The 26860-nt window shown below is 39.3% G+C and overlaps 2 protein-coding genes across 3 annotated transcripts in view; one reads left to right on the plus strand and one right to left on the minus strand.

Moving 5' to 3' along the window:
* Positions 1–267: 267 nt before the first annotated feature.
* On the minus strand, positions 268–23572 carry LOC108699678 (UPF0462 protein C4orf33 homolog). The gene is made up of 6 exons (XM_018231852.2): positions 23448–23572; positions 15672–15859; positions 8879–8939; positions 3226–3277; positions 1822–2021; positions 268–991 (listed from the first exon to the last, which is right to left on the minus strand). Exons 1-6 carry the CDS (start codon positions 23552–23554, stop codon positions 901–903), a joined length of 699 nt encoding a protein of 232 aa, XP_018087341.1. The 5' UTR covers positions 23555–23572; the 3' UTR covers positions 268–900.
* Positions 23573–23589: 17 nt separating this feature from the next.
* sclt1.L (sodium channel and clathrin linker 1 L homeolog) overlaps positions 23590–26860 on the plus strand; it is a 69626-nt gene continuing 66355 nt past the window's right edge. Inside the window, exon 1 of one of the 2 annotated variants that reach the window (XM_018231842.2) lies at positions 23590–23729. The gene's annotated coding sequence lies outside the window, so the exon portion shown is untranslated. Of the gene's footprint in view, positions 23730–23765; positions 23901–26860 lie in introns of those variants that run through there. The other variant, XM_041589916.1, reaches the window with a different exon arrangement.

Consider the following 26860-nt stretch of genomic DNA (forward strand, 5'->3'; position numbering starts at 1 on the left):
GAGGCGGCTGAAGCCACAGATGCTGAGAGAACCGCTCCTCTGCATGAGAACGTACTTTTTGGCAAGTAGAATATGAACAGGAGAGTACCTGAATAGAAAGATGCGTAATAAAAGGCAGCAATAACAATAAATGTGTAGCCCTATAGCAGATTTGCTTTTAGATGGGGGTCACTGACTCCAATTTGGAAGCTGGAAAGAAGTAAGAAGAAAAAGGCAAATAATTAAAAAACTATAACAAATAAACAATGAAGACCAATTAAAAAGTTCCTTAGAATTGGCCATTCTATAATTTAATTAAAGTTAATCAAAGGTGAACCAACCCTATTTCCACTTTAGTCTTTCTCAGGGCATAACATGTAAGGCAAGGCACAGAAGGCAAACATAGGCTTTGTGCTTCTTTTTACACTATTTATCTTATCACATTTCCTTGTAAACTGGTAAACAGTTCATCAATTAATGACACTAATGTACAACTAAATTCCTTGTTTAATACACAAATGAATTTATTTGTGTTCACAAATAATTCCACCAGTTTTTTCTAGTATTTTATTTGCTGTATAACTTTTAATATAGTAGATTCCTAATGCAAATTCGCATATTCGTCTTTATTCTGCCTTTTTAGATATGTTCTAATGTTACAGTAATATTTTCTAATATAGAATATTATGTAGTAGTAGAGATGGTTATAATATATATAATATATCCGTATCAAGGTTTTGAGTGCTTTATTCATAAACAAATCTCATTTAAAACAATGTGCTAAGTCCATATTATTATACTTCTACAGCATTAACACAAGACATTTTTATTTGCCGGTTAGTGATTTGTACAAGTCTGAAATGAAACTGATTAAAATAATTAGAAGGTATTTAAAGCATAAAGATATATCTTCAAATCATGTTACATTTTCCAGAGGAAAGATGGAGGCTGTTTCCTTTTTTTACCCATCAGTGTGCAGAAACTAAAAGGTCTGAAGTACTCCAAGCGGTGACTAAAAACAAAGAAAAGAAAGAACACTGATAAGTGAAATACCCATTTCCATAGGACTATAATTTAGCTTTCATACTCAATGTAGCTGAAATGTGATATCTGGCAGTTCCTGACACTGAGCTCCCCTACACAAATTTTCCACTAGAATGGAAAAAGAAGAGCATTGCTAGAGTTCTAATTACTACATTCTTCAAATAAAAATGTAAAATTGTACATGTGTTAAAAGATAGATAATGTAGAAAATCCTGCATGATAAAGTAGTATAATTGCCCACACAATTTTTCCTAGCAAAATAACCAGTAATAATACTGTAAGTACTGCTACTGACATCTAAGTCTTCTAGTCCACATTTGTCCAGCCTACAGCCCCCAAACTAAAACAGCATCAACTGACTCAAATTTAGGTTGCATTTTGTGTGTATATGTGTATACAAATTAGCCTAGTTCTTGTTTCTACATGAGATACTTTATATGGAAAACCCCAGGACCCAAGAATTCAGAATAACAGATCCTATAACTATATGTGATTAAACAAATAAAGTTTTTTTTCTTTTAAATTTAGGTTTTATCTGCCATCTTGAATATGTTTTGCTTACCATACTTATTTTTATATTATGGGGGCCTGATTTGCTAGAGGTCGTTACCAAATGCAAAAAAGAGGTGTAATGGAAGTTATCATTCTCAACAGTAATACTATTCATGTACAAAGTTTGCCTCAAGGAACATAGTGCTAATGAGAAATAAATCATTTCTTTACATGGCCTACAATATATTAAATATATCATTATATTATATATATAATTTCTACTTCAGCTCAGTAGTTAATACTTACAAATCAGGCTGTTGCCCTTCTTTCAGTGCATCTTGAGGTATAGGATAAAGTGCTTCATATGTTCTCTTACTATCTGATCCATGTATGGCATATGCATTAAATCTGTCTACTGAAGGAGGAAAATAATCCCATGGAAGAAGCAAACTACCTTCCCATTTTATATCTGTCTTAAGCACTTCTACAGACAAAGGAAGAGACTCCTGTTGAAATTAAAACAAGAAGTTGTAGGGGTTTAGTATATTTAGATGTAATTATTACAGATTATTAAAAAAAATATATCAATATAAAAACCCTGATAAAGACCAAATGCATTTGTTAAGAATATATATATTTTTTTTTATATAGTTCATATATACTAACAGTATTTGTGGTTTTTATGCAATCTTTACATTTTTAGTGAGTGAATTCTTTTTGGAAGCATCTACTGCTATTTCAACTTGGACGAGGGACACCATTTTTTAGAAGAAAGATTTTTATTCCAATCTTTAGTCAAGGGGACTACCCGCTTTCTTGAATCTCACAGGATGTAACATAACACTTGAACAGATCCAATGATAAAGCCAATAAAACTTTACTATTTTACACAAGTAAATATTTTTACAGTTGTCAATAAAGATGTGCAGTATCTAAATGTGTATACTTAATCTTAGAAACAGTATACGCATTTTATATCTTTGGAATTGAGTTTAACATAGAGAAATAGTAAAGATTTATGATTTTTCTCTCAGGCTATGTGAAAACATAGAGAGCTATCTGCTGTTATACCAATGGCATACCAATCAAAATGGGAGTACAAACTGTCAGAAAACCTTCTATTTCCTATAATTCCTCCTTCCTTTTAGGTTATTTTTCTTCAACCAACCTGTGTTTCCAGCTGCCTGTAGTTGGGATTCCAGGAGAAAAAAATCTGGCTGAAAATCTGTGCGACTCTCATTACTTAAAGGTGATACAGATGCACTTAACATTGTGCTCAAATTATCAATTCAATATAATCATCCTGTGATGAAGCCAAAAGCTGCACAGTGCACGCTCTTAAAATGAGTTCTAAATTTGGCAAATCACATCTAATTATTCATAGGGTAGAAAAAGGATGAAGCTAAAGGTTTCTAGACTTTATTATCCCTAATCTTCTCCCGCCCTTCTGTTTTATAGCTGACAACTGGGTTGTGCAGAACATGCCAAGACTCATTAGAGATTCCATTTTATTAAATGGTTACTTGCCAAGGGAAGACCTAAAAATGAAAGGATAAGAAAAGAGAGGGAGGCGGATTCGCCAGTTAGCTCATTCTCTGTTCAGCCATGCTGGGCTGAAGATCTGATTTTCTGTTGATTTTACTGTTTATGATCTTCATTTGTCTGCTCAGTAGGAATTGTGTTTTCTTCTCAAACCTTATACTCACTTACTTTCCAAATATGTCTACGTTTTGAAAGAAGCAGGACCAAATGCTGCCCGTGTCTGGAAAGATAAAAAAAGCACAGCAGTATACAGATCAGTCATTTGTAGTGCAAGTAACTAAAATGGGTTGCTAAGAAAAGCATTGCATACTGCAGGCAAGATTGTTTTCATACAGCGCACACTGCACCTGCATATCTATATAGTCCACAGGAAACATTGCACTTCACTTTATAATATAGAAATGTACATTACTAACACAGCAAAAACAGAAAAAAAACGAGATAACAAGACATCACATTCCTTTAAACATTAAGCTTTTATGCAGGGGGGGGGGTAATGTATATATTTGTATGTATGCCTGCATAATCATTTAATTACAAATAGTGGAAATAAAGTGGTGGTGGTAGTGGGAATGTAGACAAGAGGGTATCCTGGTAAGCAGCACAGCACCATAGCTTCAGTGTTCTTTGAAACAAGTATCCTGATCTGCCCACCCGCACTGCTTTATTTGTCTGCTGAAGGTGCAATTGACCTCTCATCTAGGCTTCTATTCTTCAAATGTAAAAAAATACACAGAAGAAAAATTGCCAGTGTCACCTTCACTCCACTAGCATTCATTTCTCTAACACTTACATTTAACTTTTGCCTACAACAGTGTAAGACATCATGGCAGCCATTACTTATTTTCAGTTTGCTATCACAGAAGCCCTTACCTTTAAAATGGAGTTAAGGTTGAAATATCGTTGCTAAGAAAGCTGGCCAGCTCATCCATAAAACCAAAAGGGAGCTGGAGGACTGTATTGGAAATCTCAAAGTTTGCACAGTCAGAGAGCAGAAACAACTAAAACAGCCAATAAGAGCTGTACAAGAAATTACACTGCCAATTGCAATGGCATTTCTATTGAATGTTTTAAATCTAATGGGGACAACGGGTTTCAACACATTGTTCACTCTTCAATTATATTCCAGACCTGATACCCATGACTCTAGGTCAGCGACTGATACATACATTAACCATCTGCCTTTTTTTGCAGTATGCCCAGTGCGTGGTACATTGTGCAAATATACACAGGTCTCGGAATATGCTTTGAATGTTTACCTTTAAAGGTTATTGGACACCTTGATTTAATCACTCCATGAATGTCACCAAAACAAGCTATACTACTACTTTCTCTATGATTAACTGTTTCTTTTGAAAATAACAATGTATTCCTTCACCTTGACATAGAAAAACTTGGATTCATCAGTCCACAATACTTTTTCCCATCTGCTATACTCCAGTTCTTGTGTTTCTTAGCCTAAGCAAGCCTCTTAATCCTGTTCTGTTGCCTGTATAAAGGTTCCGAACTGCTACATTCCCTTTTAGCATTGAATACTAAAGTCTTCTCTGTATATTTTCATGTTTGCACTCATTCAGCTGTGCCTTGGGATTTGATACCGTCAGTCTTCCGTTGCATAGGCAAGAAAACCTTATGCATTCATATGCATCCCTGTTTCTTGATGCTGTTTGATAGTGTACGCCACAATAAAACGTCAATTTCTAATAAGATTTAGATTGGCTTGTGTAAAGTAAAATTCACTAACATTTCTCAATTGACTTATACATTTTCCTAAATTGTATTTTGAAATGTAATGTTAAAGTAGAACTATTCTTTTCTACCAACAGTAACTGAAGCAAAGTTTGTAGTGATTGTTATGGTAAGTACAATTTAGTACCAATGTTAGACAATTGAATAACATATTGGCGCAATGCAAACAGAACATACAGTAGGTCTTCTGTAAAGTAAGATACTTGGGATCTCAGCACAAAAGCTAGGACCCCTCCTGCATATAAGGGGGTGTTTGCTTCAGTTCTCCCTTTGTATGGTTTGCCTAAACAAACAACTGATTTGCATCAAATAAACTGCATGCTAACACCATTTTGGTGCCACAAACATCACCTTGCTGGAAACTACAGAATTCATATCCACAATGACATTATTGTAAAGCACAATTTGCATTCACATTGGTAAATTGTTCCCAAGTGGTGTTTTTCACCCTAGTGAAAAATGTTGCATTATAAGTGCAAAATATAAGTGCAAAACATGATGATGTGTACCAGTTTTTCCACTTTTTGCTTGCCTTAGGGTCTTGGTCTTGCAGAGGTGATAGATTCCATAAACCTGGCAGTCTCAAGACTGTAAGCAGCTAATAAATTGTTATACTGAGATAACCTTGGTTGGCAGGCATGGGTATCAAAGACATGTTATTTAACAAAAAGCTAATTTCAAGCAATAGGAGAAAGCTGCTTTGCAAAAGAAGATAACATGAAACAGTTAATGAGATTAAGGATGTGTGCTGCAGCGTTCTTTGTTCGAATATATTGAAATACACATAACATTTCTGAATCATAAAGAACGTCCTTTAACGATCACCTTCCTTTTAACTCTAATTCCATTCTATGTGTCTATGCTACAGAATATCCAACTGTTCTGTAGGGATGCCAGCAGCACATGATCTCTGAAGCATGACAAAAGCAATTACTGTTGCGGTGATTAAAGTCTTGCAAACTGCCAACACTCAAGGGTGCTTTAATTTCTTCCAACTCCAATACCTTTACATACTCAGCACACAACAATATTTTCTTATTCCCCTAGCTTCAGCATCATATTTGCATTGTGCCCAACCTCCCAAAGCTCATACTGGTACATATTTACTAGCAATTACAGCCAATTTAATAGCTATAGTAATAACTCATGAAACATAAGCCAATATCAGTCCATTTTTTCTATGATTGCTTATGAAGGGAAATTATAATTGCAGTGTCATATGAAATTAAAGAAGATGGAGACAAAGAAAGATTATAAGGAAAACTTAAAAAACAGGCCTTGAAGTGTGCTAGAAAACTGCTCTGACTGTATGTAAAATAGAGGGCAAAGCCTTAGTGGAGAGAAGGTTTTTTTCTGAGGATTGATTTTTTTAAAGTAACACTGGGATAGAGAGAGAGAGCATTGAATCAGTTACAGAAGGGGTGGAAGAGTGGCACAGAGCCTGTAAGGCTGTATCATGGTGTGATTGCAGATGGGGTGATTTTTATGGTTGGTATATGCAACAAATGGATCTTTTGGGATGAACGAGGAAGGAAGCTTACAAAGGACATGTAGTAGAAAAGAAGCCAGAGTAATAATGTAGGCACTGGTTATTATAACACTATGTTTATGTGAGAATGAGCACCAATCATTAGATGTATTCCTTCGGGGGCACTCCACATCTTTCCTTAAGTGAAGTAATCATTAATTTAATTTTTATTAAAGAAAGGGAATAATTCATTTTTATTTAAAAAAGTAGAATACACTTGAATGCCACCTGGAGGCCTTACCTTGGTTGTTGTGTGGTATATGTGGAGAACTGCAGCTGGATATAAGGGGCTGCATGTTGCTATGACTTGTTTTGATACTGCAGTTATAATAAAGCAAGTTACAAAGATTAAATAAGACACACTGGCAGAAAAATTAGTTGGGCTATTTATAAAGAAGAAATGATATTTGAGAAGAGCAGAAATATTGCTGGGGTGCTTAGAAGCAATCAGCAGGCGATTCAAAAGTACAAAACAGTGCTTACAGCAAGCAGAGTGTTTTTTTTGGTCAACTAAAAGTAGAATGTTGTGCAAAGTACATGCAGTATTATCTATGCATTTTGTGTGTGTGCTGAAGAGATGCATTGTGTAGATATTGGAATATTTGTACTATTTGTGGATTGGGATTGGATAAAATACTGGGTACAAGGCCATATTTCAGTTGAGGACCTGTTTATTGTTTAAACAATCTTATTTTTGAGGGCGGTCCAACTGGAGGCACATATGCCAGATGTGGCCCTCCAGATGATTTCTATAACCTCCAAAGTCTGCTCAGAGGACCCAGAGACTTCATTTTATGACATCATGATTTTAATTCAGTCTGGCCCTTTAAAATGCTGTATAACATATAACTGGCCCGATACATGTAAGAGGTTGGACAGCACTGTGAATCCTAGGATCCCAATGGGTGGCCAAATGGCAATTGTCTATTAATGATTACCCATTGGTACATACTACTGAAAAAGTATATTATTATTAAAATGGTTTATATACATGATGCAGGGTTTTACATGAGTGGTTTTATTCAATATATTTTATAGAGACCTACATTGTTAAATATAAATTTAAATAATACTTAAATATATTTATAAGTTAAATTGTTTGTTCAAAATTGTTTTTCTGTTTCATTCTGCTATCTGCACTACTGGTCTGACTACCTGTGCCATTGAAACAGAACTGTAATAGTCAGCTCTTCTATGTTCAAGACTTGTTCCTCACAATACCTTTGCTGATCAACGGTAAAGTGCCTTCTGAGGTAAGGTTTGTCACAAATGATATCAAATTTAGTTGTTTTAACAAACAACAATTTATCATAAAAATACAAAACACTTTCAAAGAAATGTAAATATGACCTTTTTGGTATGCCTGCCAAAAAGGTTTATCTGGTCACCTTCTCTATATATATATATATTTTTTTTTAATTCATGTCATTCCTATGCAACTATCATTAAAGGTGACACTATAACTCATCTAACAAAAACTCACACTTTTCATGGATATGCCCTGCTACATGCAATCCTCGGTTTGTCATTTACATGCTGAAATGCCCTTGTGGATTAGCATATGTAGGACAAATTAAACATCCTGTCAGAATCTGTATCAAACAGCAGAAATAAAATACCCATAATTTCATAGCAAATACTAGTATAGATATTTCTAGTTCCAGAAGCTTTGCTATACATAGGCATAATGTTTGCTGATGAAGCTGCCTAGTATTAATCAAACTGTGGGATTTTTAAAAGAGTATTTATCAATGGGTAAAAGTGAAAGTTCACCCTTTGATAAATATGCTTTTCAAAATTCCATAGAAATTAATGGAGTGTCGGAATTTCACTTGGATCTTTAAGTTCACTCTTTGATAAATATACCCCTTGTTTCCACTAATTGGTAACCAGTCAGTAACCAATCAGAGACTTGAGGGGGTGGCACATGGGTCATAACTGTTTGCTTATGAATCTGAGATGCATCCTGAGGATCAATTGCAAACTCACTGAACAATTATCTCCTGTGTGCTCCCCCTTAAAGTTGCTGACTAACTCAGAGTTAGAGAGCTGTAAAACAGAAAGTTGGGTTCTGGCTGTTATATGTGATGTGCAATGACTGGTGTTCACGTCATTTTATGGCAGCTGTACAGCATATAGGAATTTATATGGCAAAACAAATATAGGTGCAGTTTCCATTCATTTTGGCAGTCCAAGCACAGAACCAAAGGTTTCTTTATAAGCAGTACAGCTGGTTTTAAAAGCATTTGCAAAACAACTTTGTTAGCAGTGAGGACACATTTTGATCTCCATGTTTGAATTTTAATAAAAACCCCTATAGGCTAGTAGTTCACAGAGATTAAAAAAAGCAGAGCTTGAATAACAGATCCCACCTACAGATATCCCAGGTACAGATTGCTTTTTCATGAGAATATCAGTGCAGCACATAGTTTCTAAGAAGCAAATGTAAAGCCAATAGAGGGAATTCACACTCAGTACATCAGTTAAGGAACAGAGAAAGCAGGACACATAAATTATAAATCATTTAAAATATTTCCAATTTACGGGCAAATCTCTACTTCCAAGTATTGTTCTTTTTCACTGCTTAAGAAAAATGCTTCCACCACTGAAATATAAAATAAAAAAGAAATATCTGTAAGATAGAGGGGGGGAGAGGGGGGGAAGAGAGAGAGGGAGAGGAGCGGGGAAGAGAGAGTTTAAGGTTCCTGTCTCTGGTGTTTCAATCTGACAGTGTAAGGCCAAAGGCCTCAGAGGTAGTGAGGACCAAGGGAGGAGGTAGCAAAAGTCCAAGTTCGGGGTACAAATAGGGATGAGACGAGAGAATGGTCAAACAGGCAATAATATCAGTCCAGGCAGAAGAGGTTCGAAGTCAAAGAATCAGGCAAGAGGTCGGTACACAAAATAGGCAAGAATATCACAAGAACACACCCAGGAATAGCAAGCTAAAACCTATAATTGGGCATAGGTGAATTCCCAGAGCTCCTTAATATAGTCCCAGATTTGGCGCCAATTTGGACGCATCGGCGTCATAACGTGCGCGCGGACGTGCTGGCGTCAGCGACCGACGCGCTGACGTGTGCGACTGACGCCGGCGCCAATTATTGACGCCGATGTCCATTCCGTCGCCGGCGACCAATCAGAGTGCGGGAAGAGGTCGTCATCATCCGGCTGCGTCCGTGAGGAACCAGGGAGCCGCCATCTTGGACGCCATCTTGTAAACTAATTTCGGACTCCATTACAGTACCCCCCTCCCTAGGGGGGGCCTCAGGACCACCTGGGTTAGAAGGAAACTTCTGATGAAATTTTCGGACCAGGAGAGGAGCATGGACATCCGAACTTCTTATCCAGGAGCACTCCTCAGGGCCGAACCCCTTCCACTCAATGAGGTATTGTAGGGTACCCCTCGAAACCCGGGAATCCAGGATTCTTTTCACCTCAAATTCCTGATGACCGTCCACCATGACAGGAGCTGAGGAGGAAGAAGAAGAAGAAGTACCTGCAGGTTTGAGCAAGGAGACATGGAAGGCGTTCGGAATCCGCATTTCCGGGGGAAGTTGTAATCGGACCGCCACCGGATTGATGATCTCAGCGATGGAGAAGGGGCCAATAAACTTGGGACCAAGTTTAGGAGAGGGGACTTTAAGACGAATGTTCCGTGTAGACAGCCAAACCTTGTCACCGGGTGCATACGGAGGGGAAGGAATTCTTCTCTGATCGGCGAATTTCTTCTGGACCAAGGAACTTTTCTCCAGATTGACGACAGTGGCGTGCCAGATGGTTGACATGTGGGCAGCTTGGTCATTGGCGGCAGGGACATTGGTGAGTAATAAGTCCTGAGGAAAAGCCAAAGGGTTAAGACCATACATACAAAAAAAAGGGATTTTTCAGAAGAAACGTGTAGAGCATTGTTATGTGCGAATTCAGCCCACGGAAGTAGATCCGCCCAATCGTCTTGGCACAACGATACATGGCATCGAAGAAATTGTTCCAGGGCCTGGTTAACCCTCTCGGCTGCTCCATTAGACTGTGGATGGTAAGAAGAAGAAAATTGAAGAGAAACACCAAGGGCTTTACACAGGGACCTCCAAAACTTGGAAACAAATTGAGAACCACGGTCAGAGACAATTTCAGCAGGGAAACCGTGGAGGCGAAAAATGTGTTTAATAAACAATGAAGAAAGTTCAGGAGCAGAGGGGAGTTTCCGAAGAGGAGTAAAATGTGCGACTTTACTGAATCTATCAGTTACCACCCAAATAACTGTATAACCAGAGGAGTTAGGGAGATCCACAATGAAGTCCATAGATAGATGAGTCCATGGGCGAGAAGGGATGGGTAACGGTTGGAGTAGCCCTTTAGGAGGGGAACGTCCAGACTTGGATACAGCACACACAGAGCAAGAAGAAACAAAGTCTTTGACATCCTTTCTTAGGGAAGGCCACCATACAAGGCGAGACAGAAGTTCAGTGGTTTTTCTGATTCCAGGATGCCCGGCCTGTTTGGAGCTGTGGGACTGAACCAGAATGGAATGACGGAGTTCAGGAGGGACAAAAGCAACACCAGCAGGGGTTCCTACAGGAGCAGAGGATTGAACTGACAATAACTGGGAGGCCAAGGCAGGAAATAGAGCCGCGATGATCTTTGTAGGAGGTACAATGGATTCTGGTTCGACAGAAGAGATATCTTCGAGAAGAAAGCTTCTGGAAAGAGCGTCCGTCTTCTTGTTTCTAGCACCAGGACGAAAAGTTAGAATGAAATTAAAACGAGAGAAGAATAGTGCCCACCTGGCCTGACGAGGGTTGAGGCGTTTGAGTGTCTGGATATACTCTAGATTTTTATGGTCCGTAAAGATGGTCACAGGGACGGAAGAGCCTTCCAGCAAATGTCTCCACTCCTCTAGGGCAAGTTTAACGGCCAGTAACTCACGATTTCCAACATCATAATTCTGTTCAGAAGAGGTGAATTTTTTCGAGAAGAAAGCGCAAGGATGTAGTTTTCCATCAGTAGACGCTCTTTGGGACAAAATTGCTCCAGCGCCGACATCTGAGGCATCAACTTCAATGAAGAATGGCTGGCAAGGTTCAGGGTGTCTGAGAATGGGAGCAGAAGAAAAAGAAGCTTTAAGATTCTTGAATGCTTCCAAAGCTGAAGATGGCCAATGCTGAGGCTTACCCCCTTTTCGGATAAGAGAAAGAATGGGAGCAATTTTGGATGAGAACCCCTTGATAAATTGTCTATAATAGTTAGCGAAGCCAATAAATCTTTGGATAGCTTTGATACTGGTGGGGAGAGGCCAGTCCTGGATAGCGGAGATCTTGGCAGGATCCATTCTGAAACCCTGTTGAGAAATAATGTAACCAAGGAAAGAGATGGACGATACTTCAAAAGAACACTTCTCCAACTTGGCAAATAAGTTATTTCTCCGCAGACGGGAAAGGACTTCTTGGACTTGAAGACGGTGCTCAGCAAGGTTCCTGGAAAAAATAAGGATATCGTCCAAGTACACCACTACGTATTGGCCCAGTAAATCCCTGAAAATGTCATTTACGAATTCTTGGAAGACCGCGGGGGCGTTACAGAGGCCGAATGGCATTACAAGGTATTCATAATGCCCGTCGCGGGTGTTGAATGCGGTCTTCCATTCATCTCCCTCTCTGACCCGGATTAAATTATACGCCCCACGAAGATCCAACTTGGTGAAAAGACAAGCCCCTTTGAGTTGATCGAACAGTTCAGAGATGAGAGGAAGGGGATAACGGTTTTTAATAGTAATTTTGTTTAAACCTCTATAATCAATGCAGGGCCGCAAACCTCCATCTTTTTTCTCTACAAAGAAGAAGCCGGCTCCAGCCGGGGAAGAGGAAGGACGAATAAAGCCTCTTTGCAGATTCTCTTGAATGTACTCCTTCATGGCATGGGTCTCGGAAGGAGAAAGCGGGTAGGTGCGACCCCTGGGAGGCATGGTTCCAGGAAGGAGTTCGATGGGGCAATCATAGGGACGATGGGGAGGCAGGACTTCGGCAGACTTTTTATTGAAGACGTCAGAAAAGGCTTGATAAACAAAGGGCAAAGAAGAATTTGAAGACACAGATGAGACTTTAATGATGGATTTGGTGGGTAAACAATTTTGTCGGCAGAAAGAACTCCATCGGGAAATCTGAGACAAAGCCCAGTCTATTACTGGGTTATGAATATTCAACCAGGGTAAGCCAAGCACAACGGGAGTAGAAGGACAATCAATTAAATGGAAGGACAGTCTTTCAAGATGCATGTTTCCCACAATAACAGAAAGTTCATCGGTGGAGTGGGAAATTGTAGCAGAAGACAATGGACGATCATCAATCGCCAATGCACGAAGGGGAACAGCCAGAGATCGCAGGGGAATGGAGTGGCTTTCAGCGAAGACTTTATCCATGAAATTCCCAGCTGCGCCGGAGTCAGGGAAAGCTTCAGAAGAAATCGTCTGGGTTCCAAAACGAATCTGCACAGGAAGGAGGAAGCGTTGAGCAGAAGAATGGGGAGAAGGAGCAATTCCACCCAGGTAAGTCTCCCCAGTCTTACCTAGGTGTTGGCGTTTCCCGGCTTCACTGGGCACTCATAGGCGAAGTGGGATTTTCCACCACAATAGAGGCAAAGTCCAGCCGCCCTTCTCCGAAGCTTCTCCTGTTCGGTCAGACGGGCCCGTCCGATTTGCATAGGCTCTTCCGAAGGCAGGGAAGAAGAAGAGGAAGCCGCAGGAGTAGGAGAAGGCAAGGTGGAAGCCGGATTGGGAAGGAAGGGTCTTTGAAATCGAGGAGCCAGAGTAGGTTGGAACCTGTGGAATCTCTTGGTTGGGGAGCGCTCTCTGTCGAGTTCAGCTTGAAACTCCCTCTGCCGAGTATCTACCTTTATGGCCAAGGCGACTAGATCTTCCCAACGGGATGGAATTTCCCTGGACACCAGATCACTCTTTATGCGTATCGCCAGGCCGTTGTAAAAGGCAGCGTGATACCCGTCATTATTCCACGAAGTCTCTGCAACCAGGGTGCGGAATTCAATAGCGTACTCCGAGACAGGGCGAGTTCCCTGTTGAAGATGGAACAGGCATGCAGAAGAAGCTGTGGCCCGACCTGGAGCATCAAAGACCACACAAAGTTCGTGAACGAAGGACCTGGCATTGTCGATAATAGGATCCTCCTTTTCCCATAGAGGTGAAGCCCACTCCAATGCCTTCCCTTGCAGGCGGGAGAATATGAAGCCCACCTTGGCACATTCGGAAACGAATTGGCTGGGTGAGAGTGCAAAGTGGACCTCGCACTGATTGATAAACCCACGGCAGGCTGCAGGATCACCACTGTAGAGTGGGGGAGCCGGAATGCGGGGCTCGGAGACGTGGAGTGGAGCCACAGATACAGGTACAGGTTCAGGATCAGCGGGTGTTAGAGCCAACAGCTTTGCCAGTATTGTTTCCAGAGCCTGACCAAAATGGGACTGCTGTACCTCATAGGACTGCATCCGGGAAGCCAGACCACGAAGCGCTCCACCGACATCAGGCGGCGCTGGATTTTCCTCCGAAGGGTCCATGGCCCAATTATAATGTAAGGCCAAAGGCCTCAGAGGTAGTGAGGACCAAGGGAGGAGGTAGCAAAAGTCCAAGTTCGCGGTACAAATAGGGATGAGACGAGAGAATGGTCAAACAGGCAATAATATCAGTCCAGGCAGAAGAGGTTCGAAGTCGAAGAATCAGGCAAGAGGTCGGTACACAAAATAGGCAAGAATATCACAAGAACACACCCAGGAATAGCAAGCTAAAACCTATAATTGGGCATAGGTGAATTCCCAGAGCTCCTTAATATAGTCCCAGATTTGGCGCCAATTTGGACGCATCGGCGTCATAACGTGCGCGCGGACGCGCTGGCGTCAGCGACCGACGCGCTGACGTGTGTGACTGACGCCGGCGCCAATTATTGACGCCGACGTCCATTCCGTCGCCGGCGACCAATCAGAGTGCGGGAAGAGGTCGTCATCATCCGGCTGCGTCCGTGAGGAACCAGGGAGCCGCCATCTTGGACGCCATCTTGTAAACTAATTTCGGACTCCATTACAGACAGATCAATAATCCAGAAGCAAACTGTAACAATTTGCAACATTAATTGATACATTATCAACTAATATATCTGAAGTTTTAGCAACTACAGTATTGTATTGGATCAATTCTGTTGTATCAATTCTAACAGCTGCCTTTAATGCAATTTAGGGATCCTGCTTACCAGGGCCAAACATAAGATATGTATGAACTATCAGTGTTTCAGTTTAGATCAGTTTATCCCTCCCAGTGCTGCTTAAAGGACATGAAAAGCCTACATTTTCCTACCATGTATATAATTTAGGCACATCTTCCCCACACAAGCCATATCATTTGTACTGCATATTCCTCCTCCATTTGCCAGCGCCATCACATTTTCCTAAAATAAATAGCAGCTTTCACCCATCGGCCATTTTCCCTCTGACACATCATCAGTAACATTGACATCTGCATACAGGACAGCTCATGAGAGGTGGTTAGGAGAAAGAAATAGGATCAGACAGCTAGAGTTTCTATGGGAACCAGCAAAGCTATACATTCATTGGATGTTAGATAGGAGGATGTGTTTAGTAATCTGAGAAGAACTGAGCATGCTCATGAGCCAACAGCCAAAGTAAATTCCTGAGGGAGGGACAGAATGGGTTAGAGGAATAGAAGGATTTCTTAGTGATTTTGGGGATGCTGCAGCCTTACTTTTTAACAACCAGAGTGGCAGCTATCTAAAGATTTCAAAGAGACTGTTCACAGATTAAATTTTTTGTGTGTGGGGGGGGGTTACATGTCTTTTAAGAAAGACATAAGAAGGTGAAAAATAGAGAGCGATTGATATAAAAGTCTTTATTTCTGGTGAACTGTCTAAATTAACTGAACTGAAAAAAATATTGGAAGATGAAAAACCCCTTAAATGCATCAAATGAAGTGAATGAAAGTGTAAGACTAGTCAGACCAGGGATGACTTTGATGTAGTTGGCCAGCTTGAATATATTGCCTTATATAATTAACACTGTTAAAATATAAACACTTAAGACTATCTATTTATATCTAACCTATTTTAAGATCTCAATCTGATCTGTCTTGGTACAGTCGGGAGAATGTTATTAACTGTAATAATTCTAATAAATGCAATCATTCAAACTTCTGTGAATGCTTCTGTTTTCCATAATTTCCACATATTTTCATATTTAAATATTACCTAGCAAATACATAAATCTACTATTTTAAAAGCCACTATATGAATTACTGTCCAGAATAATAGTTAATTAAGATTACACCAACCTTCATAATCCCAAAGACCTGGAAAAGGTTGCCCAGTAGGTCCAGGAGGTGCAAGAGGGTCATTAAAAAAGGGTGCATTTATATCCATCTGCAGACCATTGTCCCCAGGTTTAAGAGAGATTGTCACTGGTTCATGCGCTACAGGTTCACTGTTCCACTGATGTTCAATTCTAAACTGCATTTTCCAACTGCAATAAAAAAAAAATTAATGCAGACACTTGTGTTTCTTTGCTGAAATCCGCCACGTGTGCCTGTACCAAGGCCAACACAATTGTTCCAGGTGTAGGTAGGACAGGAGGCCAGAGTAGGGGTGGATTCTCAGCCTGCGTATTTCAGCAGGCCGAGTTTCAACCTAGTCTGTCATTAGCCTAATTGTTCCCTGGATGCTTTATAGTTGTGGTCAGGGATATCACATTTCCCTAGTCTTTAAAAGTCACCATTTTCTTAGCCTCTCACCACTTGCTGGAGTGGGTCGTGGGTACTGGAGACCTTGAGGTAGAAGTAGGTCTCAGTAGGAGAAGTTAGTGTGAGGAAAGATATGTTATAGCTCAGGAGTCTGCTTTGACATATTAACTATTTATAGAGCAGCTATGTGATGAAATTGATAATATAGTCATTTTCATGCTTCTAATGTGATAATTACAGTTTTAGAATACAGGAGAACTTAATGCTCCTGAGTGGCCTGTGTCTGACAGTACTATTGTTTGCAATATGAATTGGAAGCAGCTTCAGGCAGTGAAGGATGTTCTGACAGCTGTGATTCTCAGTGTGAGAACATGGTGGGGAAAGCACTGTCATTGTCCATATAGGTGTCTGGAAGTAAGGAGATATGACATATATTCATTGTCCACTATTATAATACAGTTGGAAATTTCAAGCATAACAGAACCCAGTGGCTAGGAGCAAAAGTTGGCAAGTTAAGAATTATTGATATCAGGTCTGCATAACCCTTGCTTGTTATCAATTGGATTTGGTGCGCTTTTATTAAGTAAGAAACAGAAATAAATTTACACACAATATATATATATATATATATATATATATATATATATATATATATATATATATATATATATATATATATATATATATATATACATATATATTATATATATATATATATATACATATATATATATATATATATATATATACATACATATATATATATATATATATATATATAGATTGGGTGGAAATCTCAATTTTAGACCCAATTCACAATTTTTTTATCCAAAGTGCTAAGTATTTTCCGTCACAATTCTATCGTTGATATTGTCAGAGTGGGGATTTCATTATTTCTAGAGCTCAGTGTTAAAAATGATGTTTGCACATGATTCTTTAGGTGCAAGTCTGTTGAGCCTATTGACTACCGTTGCCTCTCGCCCAACATTTTACAACACTAGCTGGTGAAGCACCTGCCAAGGCTAGGGCCAGTATTACAAATGTACAGACTAATACATTGTCAGTAAATTTATAAGACCCTTTCCTTTGACCCTTGCTCAATTATGTAAGCCCCAATCCATCCAATCTCCCCTCTTCTGTTCCTCAATCCTTTAAAAACCCACCCCCAACCCACCGATTATGCCACCACTGTACAGCATGTACAGGCACTTGAAGCAACTACACAGATGTACAAGGTGTCAATACAAGCACCAACTGCATCCATTTTATTGAGACAGCATTTGTCACTGCTGTTACTGCTGCCCCTAACGTTTTACTTACCCCTCGGTGCAGTTTCAGGCATTGGAACTCATGGGTGCCATCTTGAGCCACTTCGGTAATCTTTGCAATGAGACCAGCGCACAATTTTTGTGAGTTTCGGCGCATGTGCAGTTGCAAAACAGAAAATTGCTCCGACTACGCATTCGCCAACCTGCTGGTCTCATTGTGAAGATTACCGAAGCGGCTCAAGATGGCGCCCGTGAACTCCAATGCCTGAATCTGCACCAAGGGGTTAGTAAAACGTTAGGGACATTTGCTCAGGGTAACACTTAGGCTGGGGGGGTCTATATAGTGTAGGGTTTTTTTTAAGTTTAAGATTGAATTCTCCTTTAAGGTACTTTTCAAGTACCATTTAATTACTAGTCCAAAGTACCAACTCGGGCCTGTCAGCTTAACATGGTAAATTCTGAGGCTGCAATCAAAACAGAACAGGGAAAGATCTATACATCCATATGTAAATAAGCTTGGAATCATTTGGAATTAAATGGTCTATATGGGCTTGTTTTGTTCCAGATAAAAACTACAGGAATACCCTGAAGCACTGGAGATTTTGTCATTGTATACACTGTGGGGTCTTCAAGTTTTAAGCCTAGCTGACTTTTTTCGATCTGATTTTTTTCAAATTTAATTATTAGTAAATTAGTTAAATTTGTGGATGGGAGTTAGGTCGTTTGTGGTAAAAAAAAATAGAAATTTTGTTTTAGTAAACAACCCTCTGTATGTACATGGGAGTTCTGATGAGAAAACACAAATAAATGCTTCACATTTACAACCGCTGACAATGAATTTAATGAGTTCCCTTCTATATACAGTATCTTCTTTTCTACATGAATGCAGAAATGCAGAATGCAAGCTAGAACCTATAGCACACAACCCCATCTTCAACTGCTGTTTTCTTTGTTGTACTTTATACCCCCCATACAATCAGCAGCAGAGAGATAAAGTGTTCTAAAAATAAAAATAATTTGATGCCACAAACCGTGTGTCTTGTTGGTAGCTCAATCAAACAGTGGTCTGGTTTTGTCAAGTCCGGAAAGGGAGTATCATGTATACAACAAGATTTCACTGGAGAGCTGATGTGTTGAAGTAGTTAATACGTTTATTCAAGATGCATTAGCACTACATGTTTCGGACCACTAGGGTCCTTCTTCTGGTGCAGTTGCAGTTGCAGAAAAAACTGCACCAGAAGATAAAGTGTTCTAACTGCATGGGATCTCAATGAATGACATGGGCTGGATTAAAGTGCTTTAAATAGGCAATATCACAACATTTTTTTTTTTTTTTTTAGAAAAAAAGATTTTCCTAATATCTGGACTACTTTAAATTAAAAAAACATTTCAAAAGCAAAGCGATGCGGTCTTTCAGAAACAAAAAAGTAAAATGTACTCCCATCCCAAAACAAGGAAATATATTTTAGATATTAAATACTATTACATTTTAAATACTATTTATTAGTATCAGTCAGTATTTGTATGTTTGAGGTATAAACATTCTATTGTACAGCCCTGCTAAACATGTTGGTGCTTTATAAATATTTATTACTAACAGTTATAACGATAATTCAATGCAGTCTAAACCCAGTTATAAATCTGTCTCAACATGCCTGCTGTTTCTCTATAGAAGCTGACTACTTCACCAATGAGAATTTTATTGACCAAAATCTTAAATATAGATGCAAGTATTCACCAGTGACAATGCTTATCACCAGCACTATATCATTTTTCTTTCTGTCTTACATGGGGGTTGAGTTCTTACATAGGAAGATTCTTAACGGGACGATAAAATTAAAACCTAGGACATTTATTGGCAGGAAATAGTTTAGTTGTAGGTAGATACATACCATAAATAGAAAATATAATCTCACAATTGTATTGCTATTTAATCCTTTGGAGTTGAGAACTTCATAAAGTTTTAAGGAAACCTATCAAACATTGATGAATAATGTAAATCCTGCACAAAAAGTCACAGGATTTACACACTTAAACTAAATTTCAGTGGGGGGGAACTAAAAAAAAACAAAAAACAGGGAGAAGCCTTCTTGTGAAGGATGTTGTATGCAAATGTTCAAGTTAGCCTCAAGTGATAGACAGGATCAAGTGACCCTGTGGAATTATATATAATAATACAGTATATAGGTAGGGGAGAATTCATATAAAGCCTCTTGAATTTTCTTGAAGGAGCAGGGAGGATGAAGGTCCCTCCTGTAAATAGTAAATCTGAGTTGCAGACCCAGTGAATGAAGACTTTGCAGAGAGATGTTAGTTGTAGGTCACAGCAACACAAGACACTGAGAATTTGCAAAGAGGACAGCCAAGGTTCCAAGAACAAATGGTAGTGGGATCAGCGACGTAGTAGTACACCAGTAATGAGAGAATAAGTGGATATTTATAAAGGGAACGTGTAAGAATTCCCCAAGTCCAAGAGAAATGGTTAAAAATAAAGACCACCCTTGAAAAAGTGGCACTGATACAGAGGCTGGTTTCTTTATGATAGTCTGCCAATGTATATATGCACAATTTGTTTAAAAACCACCAGTTCCCTGCAACCAATTCTGAAGAGAATCGTTTATAACACACACATACATTGATGTACCTCATTCTAGCAAACGACATTTGAACCTAAGTGTAAGGGGCCTAGGGTGCAGAGCACAATCTACCTAAGGTGGAATTTTAGTGTTATTAAGAGCATTACACTAACCTATTTTAATGGTTAAGGAGAAGCAGCCACCAACTTAGCCTGGCACAGGGCACCAGTATCTTTTGGATTTCAATATTCCTTATCAACATGAGAGGGCTGTGTCATCACCCTATTGACTCTAGGGAGTGGAATGTCACACTTTTTCATTACAGGGTTAGAAACAGGTATGTTTCTTCATTAAAAAATGTAACTGTATTTATGCAAAAATATTTTTTTACTCTGAACATGCTTCAGGAAGTTTATATTTGAAGCTAATAACATGTTGTCTTACGTATAATTGAGACATCCAAAATAAGTATAACTGTAATAGACCTTGCCAGTATCTGTGGTATTAGTCTTTTTGCCGTTAAGTGCCTTCATAAAATTAAAGGAACAGTAACCTTAAAAAAAAAAAAATAAGAATGTTTAAGTAAAGTAACTAAAATATAATGGACTGTTGCCCTGCACTGGTAAAAATGATCTTTTTTCTTCAGAAAGGATACTATTGTGTATATACAAACACTGCTGTGAAGCAATGGCCGCAACCAAAATATGGCTAAATGGCATAGGTTTAATAGTAGATAACAGATAAACTCTGTAGAACACCATTATATTTTACAGAGATATCTGCTGTGTAACCTGAGACTTTTCTACATTAAAGGAAAACTATACCCCCAAAATGAACACTTACGCAACAGATAGTTCATATCATATTAAGTGGCATATTAAAGAATCTTACCAAACTGGAATATATATTTAAGTAAATATCGCCCTTTTACATCTCTTGCCTTGAGCCACCATTTTGTGATGGTCTCTGTGCTGTCTCAGAGATCACCTGACCAGAAATACTTCAACTCTAACTGTAACTGGAAGAAGTGTGGAAGCAAAAGACACAACTCTGTCTGTTAATTGGCTCATGTGACCTAACATGTATGCTTTGTTTGTATGTTTGTGAGTACAGTGAATCGTACAATCCCAGGGGGCGGCCCTTATTTTTTAAAATGGCAATTTTCTATTTATGATTAGCCAATGACACATACTACTAGAAAAGTATATTATTATGAAAATGGTTTATTTACATGAAGCAGGATTTTACATATGAGCTGCTTTATGCAATATCTTTTTATAGAGACCTACATTGTTTGGGGGGTATAGTTTTCCTTTAAATGGCTAGACCTAGCAGCGTATTTATATAAACTATAGTGTTTCCAAAGCAAACACACCAGTTTTACCAGTGCAGGGTAACAGTACATGATATAATAATCACTTTAAAATACTTTTACCTTTTTTTGGTGTTCCTGTTATATACATTGTTACACTGTTCAATTAGATGACACGCTGTACTGAACAATATGTATGTGTGCATATTTGTAATAATATAGTAGGGATGCACCGAATCCTAGATTCAGTTTTGGATTTGGACGAAATCTGAGCCTCTTTCAGCAGGATTCTTATTCAAACAAATCCAAGTTTCTATCTGAACTTAATCTGAACCTTTATAATCATGTGACTTTTGGTCACAGAACAAGGAAATACCATTTTTTTTCTTTTTTACCCTTACAATTAAGGTTTGGATTCAGTTTGGGATTCGTCCAAGTCCTTTATGAAAGATTCAGGATTGAGTCAATTACCAATATTGTACATACCTATTAAAAATAACTACTTATTGTCACGTCGTCTATACAGCCCTCGCACCTGCTGGCGGCTTCTTGAATGTGCAACTGCGGTAAACTGTTAGCTTACCATGGTAGCACTATCAGGAAGCATCCAGCAGGGCTGTATAGACGTCCCAGAAGTGACAGGCAAGACCGAGCCGCAGCAAGATGATTCATCATGGTCCTTACTGCGGTCACACACTCAAGACGAGAGAGGGAAGATCAACATGGAGCTTCAGAAACTGAAGTCACATTAAGCAGATGAGAACACTAGCATTTGATAGGGCTATTCAGTGTTTAATTTATTTCAAAGTAGCCCTGCACATACACACTGCACTTCTGTTTATTGTATTCTGTTGTTGTAACAGTTAAAGGAAAACTATACCCCCAAAATGAACACTTAAGCAACATATAGTTCATATCATATTAAGTGACATATTAAAGAATCTTACCAAACTGGAATGTATATTTAAGTAAATATTACCCTTTTACATCTCTTGCCTTGAGCCACCATTTTGTGATGGTCTGTGTGCGGCCTCAGAGATCACCTGACCAGAAATACTACAACTTTAACTGTAACAGGAAGAAGTGTGGAAGCAAAAGACACAACTCTGTCTGTTAATTGGCTCATGTGACCTAACATACAGTACAGTGAATCCTGCGATCCCAGGGGGCGGCCCTTATTTTTTAAAATGGCAATTTTCTATTTATGATTACCCAATGGCACATACTACTAGAAAAGTATATTATTATGAAAATGGTTTATTTACATGAATCAGGATTTTACATATGAGCTGTTTTATGCAATATCTTTTTATAGAGACCTACATTTTTTGGGGGGTATAGTTTTCCTTTAAAATTAAAAAAAAGTTTAAAACTTTTAAAAGTTTATAATAGGGATGCTCCAAATCCACTATTTTGGATTCGGCGAAACCCTGAATCCTTTGTGAAAGATTTGGCCCAATACCGAACCCAAATTTGCATATGCAAATTAAGGGTGGGAAGGGGAAACCATTTTTTAACCATTGTTTTGTGACAAAAAGTCACACGCCGCTAATTTGCATATGCAAATTAGGATTCAGACTGGACGGGCAGAAGGATTCAGCCGAATCCAAATCCTGTTAAAAAATGCCAAATCCTGGCTGAATCCCGAACCAAATCATGGATTCGGTGCATCCCTAGTTTATAAACTGTGTTATATTTTGCGGCTCCAGACTATTTTTCTTTAGTGGAAGAGGGCGCAAAATGGCTCTTTTAATAGTAAAGGTTGCTGACCCTGTGCTAGGCCACTTAATAACCCTCCACCAATAAACTTACGAAGTTAAAACAGCTAGTGCTACAGGGTTTTAAATAAATATTTGATAACAGTGCTGAACCAGACTGGCACCCCGGAGCGCCACTTCGGCCCCCGCCGCAGTGCGCAACCGAGGACGCATGTGCGTAAACGTGCGCAACCGAGGACGCACGTGCGTAAACGTGCGCAACCGAGGACGCGTGTGCGCGGTCGTGCGCAAAGCACTTTGACCAGCGATAATGACGAACCTCGATGCTTGCACAAGGAATTATTAATATAATATAAGATATACAAAGCTGATTCAAAGTTACAAAAGGTAGTCAGCAATGCAGTGCAAACGTGCAATAATATAATGCCGGAAATGATAAAACACTAGTTTATTAATGTCTCCAAAAATGCTCAGGTCCCAGTTCTCAGGGGACTCACCGCTCACACGCAGTTAGCACTCTATTTACTCTGCACTCGTTTGTCTGCACAAGGGTTCTTCCGGATTTCCGTGCGTTCCAGACCTGCATTCCTTGGAACGCAACCATTTCCCGTCAGCTCCTGGGCGTTGCCACAATTAAGCGTCCTCGTTGCCCTGGTTACGCCTAAGCCTGACTCGTTCTACCCAGTCGTTCTGTAGAGCGCTAGCGGGAAGTGACGCATTACAGCGGGAGGCGAGGATTTGAATGGGACCGGGAGGCAGTGACAAGTCAGCAGCGTGAGGTACCCGTAAGCTTAGAACGCGATTCTGTCGCTGACGTGCAGTGAAGATATTTCTCTCTTGTGGATTCCATTACTTAGATCAGGGATCCTCAGCTTGTAGCCTTCCAAATACTCACTGGCAGCACAGACTGATGTTCTCTGGGAGTTGCTGCTGTTCAGTAATTGAAAGGGGTTCGTAGGTTTATCAGTATTTGTCACCTAAATAGCTGTGTGTGTATCTTCCTAGCATTGGGAGTATGACTCACAATAACACGCACTTCACTCCTTATAAACTCAGCAAGGGGCCAATCCAGGAAGTTTCAAAATATGGCAATTGCATTTCCCACAAGGCCCTGTTTAAACAAACTATTCTTCATTTATGATTTATTTGCTATTTCTCTGTAATAATACGATGGTAACTTGTACTTGATCATGTCCTTGCTAGCATATAGTAAAGTACAATGTATCCTCTTTCCCCAGTCTTCTCCAATATAGGAATGACCTGTGTTTGGTTGGAGGGGTCGGCACCTCTCCCAATATGCCTCAAATAGAAAAGATACCAAACAACAAATGCCAGTGTAGCGGGGAGAACCCCTGCACGTTTATTCGGTCACTTAGATGTAACGTTTCGGGGGGGGTGCCCCTTCGTCAGACATGCAGATTCTCTCTCAGCTGCGTGTTTTAAACCATACGTGAATTTACATAATTAATCCATCAATCAAAAGTGAATACGGGATTAACCCATACTTAGTGAAAAAATGCTAATAGTGTAACATTTTGTATATCGTTTGGACATTTGATTTTGTTACACTATTAGCATTTTTTCACTAAGTAAGTAAGTAATCCCGTATTTACTTTTGATTGATGGATTAATTATGTAAATTCATTTATGGTTTAAAACACGCAGCTGAGAGAGAATCTGCATGTCGGACGAAGGGACACCCCCCCGAAACGTTACATCTAAGTAACCGAATAAACGTGCAGGGGTTCTCCCCGCTACACTGGCTTTTGTTGTTTGGTATCTTTTCTATTTGCTAGCATATATCCATGGGCCATCCATGGCAACATAATTCTATTGATGTTTTTAATATTTAAATATTTTAGTATACTTCAAGCATGCTTTTCACATTATATGGAGTTGGACAGATCTTTTGTGTGGAAAACCCCCAGATCCCAATAACACATGATTCCCTTTTTGTATCATTATGATCTTAAATCTAAAAATAAAAAAAAAATCCAAAAAAAACAAATGCTGTGTGAGGCTACTATTGTATTGTTGTTGCTACTTTTCATTACTCCTCTTTCAATTTGTACTCCAGTCTCTTATTCTAATCAATGCATGGTTGCTAGGGTAATTTGGACCCTAGGTACCAGAGAGCTTGCGGTGTGAAATGAAAAACAATTGCAAACCGTGTCTGAATATCAGTCTCTACATCATATTAAAAGTTAATTTAAAGGTGAACAACCCCTTTAAGTGATCGTGTGTGTGTGTGTGTGTGTATATATATATATATATATATATATATATATATACTGTTTGTGTTTTGAGCTGCTTTTCTGTTAACTGTGAAGGGTTTATATGTCAGACTTATGACCACAGAATAAGCATGTTGTATTTCTAGTTTTGTTCACAGTGCATTGCAAACATATAGGCCGTTTTATATATATTTTTTTGATTGTTTTATATTTTTTCCTAACACAGTTTTCAGTGTGAAATGGAGTAAAAACTGTAAAAGCATATAACACAACTAAACCGATTGATATAATCCATTTTATAGACTGTACTAGAGATGCACACAACCAGAATATCCTTGGGGTTTTGCTTAAAGGAATTGTTCAGTATATAAATAAAAACTGGGTAAATAGATAACAAGAAAAAAGAGCGAGAACGCCTTTTAGCGACTGGTTAGGCAGGACTACCGATACGTAGGGCAAGCTGTATGGATCGGGAGGGAACTCACTGTGGGTGAAGGGGTTGGAGGCTCTTTGTGATCCGAGGGCCAGTATCAGCAGCACAATTGTGGTTTTGATGTGCCTGGGGCACACTACATACTTTTCTAATCGTTGTGGTATAGTCATGGTTTTGAGTTACCGGCATCAACTAATCGAGTGCGCCTAGATTACCACTCCAGGGGAGAGATCTCTAAGTGGGTGAAGGGGTTGGCACCGGGGAGTGGAATCCTTCAGTTGATGTGACGGGCGACTATCACTAGGGCATATAGAATATGCTAAACGCTAAGCTTGGCTGGTAGCACTAGCCTATTTATAGCCACAATAGCTCACAACCTATAGAACCCACTGATCCTGCCCGGGTCAATCAGTTTTCCTGCTGCTAACCAATTTTTTAACAGTACATACTGGACATAAATTTTTAATGTTTCATTAAAAGCTAAGTTTTATTTAACTTATACACATGAGTTTCGGACGCTGTGCATGGAAAGGTGCGGATATATGGGTCAGTTCTCTCTCTCTTTTTTCTTGTGATTTATGGTTATCTGACTCTGCACACCATTTTTTTGTGACTGATGGTCGATGCTCCCCAATACCTAACTTTCAGGTAAATAGATAGACTGTGCAAAATGTAAAATGTTTCGTTAGCCAAAAATGTTATGTATAAAGGCTGGAGTGACTGGATGTCTAACATAATAGCTAGAACACTACTTCCTGCTTTGCAGCTCTCTTGGTTTCCACTGATTGGTTACCAGGCAGACAAATCAGAGACTTGAGGGGGGCCTCATGGGTCATAACTGTTTGCTTTTGAATCTGATCTGCATGCCGAACGTTTGGGTTAACCCGATATTGCCCTGCCGTTGGTGGGCATATCGGGGAAAGATCTGCTCTTTTGGCGACCTTGCTAAACGAGCGGATCTTATCATGTTTGGCCACCTTAACTCGGAGTTAGAGAACAGAAAAACAGGAAGTTGGGTTTTGATATGTTAGAGATTCAGTTACTCCATTCAGTAACATTACATTACATTATTGCATAACTATATTAGAAACATTTTTTATTTTGCACAGTCTATCTATTTACCCAGTTTTTATTTTTAAAACCAGCAAGCTGAGTATTAGTGAGAGGTGAGCAGTGGGGAGCATGAGTGGCCTCTTGAACACCCCCCAAAGTGTTTAGGGTCGCTGATAACACATGATTTGAT

Source organism: Xenopus laevis, chromosome 1L, assembly GCF_017654675.1.
Source record: "Xenopus laevis strain J_2021 chromosome 1L, Xenopus_laevis_v10.1, whole genome shotgun sequence".
Taxonomy (NCBI): Eukaryota; Metazoa; Chordata; class Amphibia; order Anura; family Pipidae; genus Xenopus; species Xenopus laevis.

What these genes read in the sequence shown, in the direction of transcription:
- LOC108699678 (XM_018231852.2), bottom strand. Translation starts at nt 23,554, where the DNA reads ATGGTTGCGTTCCAAGGAATGCAGGTCTGGAACGCACGGAAATCCGGA. An exon ending in GTGCTAACTGCGTGTGAGCG is followed by an intron (nt 15,860 to 23,447) that starts GTGAGTCCCCTG and finishes TTTTTATTGCAG; the next exon opens with TTGGAAAATGCAGTTTAGAA. An exon ending in AACGTAGACATATTTGGAAA is followed by an intron (nt 2,022 to 3,225) that starts GTAAGTGAGTAT and finishes TAATTTCAACAG; the next exon opens with GAGTCTCTTCCTTTGTCTGT.